The sequence below is a fragment of the Artemia sp. Qi Xiang Cuo genome, chromosome 21, assembly GCF_049724085.1.
Source record: "Artemia sp. Qi Xiang Cuo chromosome 21, ASM4972408v1, whole genome shotgun sequence".
In the NCBI taxonomy this organism is placed as follows: Eukaryota; Metazoa; Arthropoda; class Branchiopoda; order Anostraca; family Artemiidae; genus Artemia; species Artemia sp. Qi Xiang Cuo.
The window spans coordinates 23,562,294-23,568,192 of record NC_142814.1 but is presented as its reverse complement, the minus strand read 5'-3'; the positions used below and the strand labels follow the sequence as shown (position 1 = coordinate 23,568,192).

Sequence of the window (5,899 nt, the reverse complement as noted above, 5' to 3'; positions counted from 1 at the left end):
TGAAAAAAGGATATTCATGGTCATTGGTATTAGTTACCACTTTAACATTTGAATCCTATATTCACCTTCATCAATTTTTTTGTAATTGGTATTATTTCTTTTAATACGAAAAACAAAATCCTGCTTTAAACAGTTTATATACCTCGACTCATAGGTCTTAATTATATTTATTGATCTTATAATATGTTTAATCATGACTTGTATATAGAATTAATGAGTTAAAAAATTGACTAAAGACTAGCATTGTTTCCATCACTTAGATATGCTTCATTGTTTTCCGCATAGTCTCGTGCCTCCTGCATTTCGTTTTCTCTTTTCGTTTTTTTCTCTGCACGGCTTCGGCCGACAAAATATCCGACCAGAGTAAGCAGAACTAAGGCACCAATAACTGATCCAACAATAATAGCCACCGTGTCATCGCTGCCAAGTTCTTTTGGTAAAAACCAATCATCAACTCTTGATGGATCCCAGCCAATGTCATCATCGGTTACTTGCTCATCCAGCCAATCAGAAAGTGGCTTGAAATACAACAGGATAGCTGTGGCATTGAGTTCTCTTTCTCCTATTATAGATTCTAGCAGATCAGGCCATGGTATGGAGGATCCAGCAGCAAGCAACTGTCTAAAATGATAAACGAAATTTTATCAAAAATAACATCCTGAAAACCAATTTCAATGCCGTTATAATACATTATTATAACATATTTCCATAAAATATTCCACGAAATTTAATAGCCCAACATGTTACTGAGCCCATATAGAAAGACAGAATCGGTGGAGGGAGGGAGGGAATTCCTGGCGTTTCTCTAAAAATTCAGTGTATTTTTTTTATCCTTACTTGAACATTTTGGATATTCAGTTCTTGAAATAATTAGTCTTTCCCTATGGTTCTTCTATATTCACAGGGTTTTAAGCCTCGAAAACGTCTCAAAATTCTTTCACGTGATTAATTAAAAAAATTTTTTTCCCAAAATAAACTTTTCAAAGAAAAGTAAAGGACTCCATTAAACAAAAAATAAGCAAAAATATAATCAAATAATCTACCAAGCGTGGAACTACCACAAATCAAGCATCGATAAATAAATGAAACCCAAAACGAACAGAAATTACAATAAATAACCGAGTCAAACTCAAAACGAGCAGAAATTAACATAAGTTGGGCTCAAAACTCCTATGCCTCCCCAAGGCCAGAACATAATTTGCACTTTACTGAAAAAAATACAAGTGTTTTTACTTTCATAACTTTAATAAATCAAATAATATTAACATTTTCATCACTAAATACTAGTATATGTATATTAAACTGACAATACACATTCATTTCTATTTTTTCAGTAAAGTGCAAATTATGTTCTGGCCTTGGGAAGGCATAGGAGTTTTGAGCCCAACTTATGTTAATTTCTGCTCGATTTTGAGTTTGACTCAGTTATTTATTATAATTTCTATTCGTTTTGGGTTTCATTTATTTAACGATGCTGATTTGTGGTAGTTTGACGCTTGGTCAATTATTGGATTTTATATTTGCGTTTAATGGAGTTCTTTACTTTTCTTTGAAAAACTTATTTTGTGGAAAACGTTTTTTTTTAAATTAATTTCTGTTCGTTTTATATTGACATAGTCTTTTCAGGGTAAAAGAAAATAATACTTTAAATCTTTTCGTTTTTTTAAAAGTTTATAGCTTGGCCTGCCATTTGTATGCTGGAGAAAATTTTTCACCAATCTTTAACAACATACACCCTTTTAAAAATCTGGACACAAATAGTAGTGTTTAATTTAGTTTCATACCTTCTCTAGTTGACCTGAAATGGAAAACTTGATACCATTCGCAAAAAAAAGAAATCTGTTTACTTTCTTTGATAGCTTGGATACACTTGCGCTATTTTGAGTTAGTTAAGTCTTAGGAGCAGAAGTAGCCCCGAAAGTTTGAAAATAATACCCTCATTCGTTTGGGGACAATGCTGATATGCCAACACAGTGCATTTTGATTTAATTTTAAGGCAAAATTTATTTTTTAAACATAATGGGCAAATGCAAGGGTGGGCGTGGGAGGGGGATTAGCTGCCCTCCAATCACTTTCGACAATTAAAAAGGGCATCAGTCCTTTCTATTTTCAATCAAGTGAGCCCTTTTTGAGGTTCCTACGACAACTCCTTTGATACGAAGTGCCCTGGTCTAAACAACAACAACAACAAAAAAAATACATTATACCCACATCAATCTTTACTATGAAAATGCCAAGCCTTCCAATCACTTTCGACTATTAAAAAGGGTTTCAGGCCTTTCAATTTCCAATCGAGTGAGCCCTTTTTGAGTTTCTAAGACAAGGCTTTTTATAAAAACCTTATATGCCCCCAGGGCATAAATTACAACCCCCTTACCCTAAGGGCTGTTAGGATGGATGTTGTCATCCTCTAAGACCTAATTTCCAGAACTTTCAACTAAGTTGAACAAAATGGTTATCTCAAAATTTTAATTGGATGTGTTTGGGGAAATGGTGGGCGTGAGAGGGGCGTTAGTCGCTCTTCAATCACTTTCAACAATAACAAAATGCACTAGCCAATTCAATTGCCAACCAAATGAGCCATTTTGAAGTTTCTACGACAAAGCTTTCAATAAAAACCTTACATGCCCACAGGGCATAACTTACAACCCTTCCCCTGAGGGCTGGGGGGGGGAGGGGGTGTCATCCTCAGATCTAATTTCAAGAGCTTTCTATTACGTTAAATAAAACAGCTATCTGAAAATTTTGAATGGATGTGTTTGGGGGAATGGTGGGCGTGAGAGGGGGGTTAGTTACCCTCCAACCACTTTCGACTATTAAAAAGAGCACTAGCTCTCTCAATTTGCAATTGAATGAGCCCCTTTGAAGTTTTTACGACAACACTATCTATAAAAACCTTATTTGCCCCCAGGGCATAACTTACAACCTTTGCCCTGGGGACTCTGGGGGGTATGTCATCCTTAAATACATAATTTCCAGAACTTTCAACTACGTTGAACAAAATGGATATCTCTAGACTTTGATCGAATGTTTTTGGGGAAATGGTGAGCGTGAGAGGGGGCTTAATTACTTTCCACTCACTTTCGACTATTAAAAAGGGTAATTTGAATTTCCAATCAAGTGAGCCCGTTTTGAAATTTCTACAACAACTTTTTATATAAACCTTATATGCCCCCAGGGCATAAGTTACAACACTGAGGGCTCTAAGGGGGCTATCATTCTAAAAGACCTAATTTCCAGAACTTTCATCTACGTTAAAAAAATGGATAGGCTATCTCAAAATTTTGATTGGAGGTGTTTGGGATAATGGTGGGTGTGAGAGGGGTGTTAGTCACTCTCCAATCACGTTCAACTATTAAAAAAGAAGCTAACCCTTTCAATTTCCAATTGCATGAGCCCTTTTGAAGTTTCTACGACAACACTTTCAATAAAAACCTTATATGCCCCCAGGGCATAACTTGCAACCCTTGCCCTGAGGGCTTTGGGGAGGGGGGGGGGGAGGGAGGGATTGTCATCCTTATAGAACTAATTTCCAAAACTTTCAACTACGTTGAACAAAATGGCTATCTAAAATTTTTCATTGGATGTGTTTGAGGAAAAAGTGGGCGTGAGACGGGGGTTAGTTGCCCTCAAATCACTTTCGACGATTAAAATGGGCACTAGCCCTTTGAATTTCAATTTATTTATTTTATTTTATTTATTTCCCTCAAAAACGAGGAGTATAAAAGATAATTAAATAAATCTTCAAAAATCCAAAAAACACACCATCAAACATAGCAACAATTTACAAGTTGCCCAAAAGAAAACTTAATCAAATGCAACAAATAGTAATAATGAAATCATGCACTTTTTAAACTATAGAAAAAAAAAGGAAAAAGATTATGAACATAGAGTATATTTTCAGCTTTACGGTAAAAATTATTTATTTTTACCTTGGCTATTTCCAACGGCTCTTTAATTTTAAAATTTGAAACTAATTCAGTATTACTAAAGGAAATTTGAAAACCAAGTAAAAACTTACAATATTTAAAATAACAAACGCGAATTGCTGAAAAATCACAAATTTTAAAATCTCGAAGAAGAAGGGAAGGATAAAGAACATGCGGGAGGGCAACTGCATTAAAAAGAGAACCTAGAATTTCACGACGATACACACCACGTAGCCGTATTATGGAGCCAAACGCCTGTCTAATTTTTTCTTGAATATGTAAAATTAGCATCGACTTAGAATCACGAGCTGAAGCAGAATAAGGTAACCCAAGATAAACAACAGCATCAGAAACCGGAAATGATATATTTCTATCGCAAATTAATTCAGCTCGGTCATTAACATTAACGGGAAAATATTGACATTTTTTAATACTAATAGAAAGGCCACGAACATTAAGCAGACTAGAAAGGGAATTAAAATTCTTAATTAGACTAGCTTTAGAACGGCTCAATAGGATAATATCATCAGCATATGCAAGAAAAGACACATCCCGTCCCCAAGAAATAAGGGTTGTAGATAAATAACTAAGAAACTCCTCCAGACATGCGATAAATATATAATGAGATAAAACACCACCCTGTCTCACGCCCCGAACCACGGAAATTTGATTAGAAAGAGAATAAGAAGTATTTGCAAAAATTTTTATCATAAGCCCCGAATACCAAGATCTAAGAACTCTAACCACAGAAAGGGGAATCCCACCAGAAATAAGAGCTGAAAGAGCGGAGGCATGCAAAATATTGTCAAAAGCTCCTTTTATATCAATTAATAGTGTATAAAGTGGGGAGCCAGTAGATCTTGACTCCTTAATTATAGTATCAAACGTTGCATGCGCATGGTCGCAACCCATTCCTTTTTTGAACCCTACTTGATTAAGACCAACATCCAAATAATCAAAAAGATCCTTTATACATAATTCAAAAAGTTTACCAATCATAGAACCCTTCGTTATCGGCCTATACGAATCACAAGAACGGAGATCTCTTTTACCAGATTTTAGAATAGGAGTTACCACCCCAGTCCTAAAAGACGGGGGAACATTACCAAACTTGAGAATAAGATTAAAAAAAGTCAAAAGAAGAAGAAGAAAAGAAGTTGGAGCAAATTTCACATGATTTGAAAAAATCCCATCATGGTCTTTAGAGTTTTCAAGTTTCTACGACAAAGATTTCAATAAAAACCTTATATACCCCCAGGGCATAATTTATAACCCTTGCCCTGAAGGCTGTGGGGGGAGTGTCCTACTGAAAGGTATAATTTCCTAAACTTTAAACTGCGTGGAACAAAATGGCTATCTCAAAATTTTGATTGGATGTGTTTGGGGGAATGGTGGGCGTAGAAGGAGTATTAGTTGCCTTCCATTAGCTTTCGACTATTAGAAAGGGCACTAGCCATTTCAATTTCCAATCGAATGAGGCCTTTTCAAAATTTCTACGACAACGCTTTGTATAAAAACCTTCTATGTCCCCGGGGCACAACTTACAACCCTTGCCCTAAGGGCTGTGGTGGGGTGTCATCCTCAAAGACCTAATTTCCAGACCTTAAAACTACGTTGAATAAAATGGCTATCTCAAAATTTTGATTGGATGTGTTTGGGGAAAAGGTGGGCGTGAGAGGGGGGTTTTTTGCCCTCGAATTACTTTCAACTATTCAAAAGGGCACTAGCCTTTTGAAATTTCCAATCGAATGAGCCCTTTTTCAAGTTTCTACGACAAATATTTCAATAAAAACCTTATATGCCCCAGTGCATAACTTATAACCGTTGCCCTGAGGGCTGTGGTGGGTTGTCATCCTCAAAGACCTAATTTACAGAACATAAAACTACCCTTAATAAAATGGCTATCTCAAAATTGTGATTGGATGTGTTTGGGGAAATGGTGGGCGTGGAAGAGGTGTTAGTTGCCTTCC

General features: G+C 35.9%; 1 protein-coding gene across 1 annotated transcript in view; it reads right to left on the bottom strand.

The window, feature by feature from the left end:
* Positions 1-151: 151 nt before the first annotated feature.
* LOC148939355 (angiotensin-converting enzyme-like) overlaps positions 152-5,899 on the bottom strand; it is a 402,696-nt gene continuing 396,948 nt past the window's right edge. Inside the window, exon 24 of the mRNA XM_089107028.1 lies at positions 152-621. Coding sequence (XP_088963154.1) covers positions 231-621 — 391 coding nt within the window. The 3' untranslated portion in view covers positions 152-230. The remainder of the gene's footprint in view (positions 622-5,899) is intronic.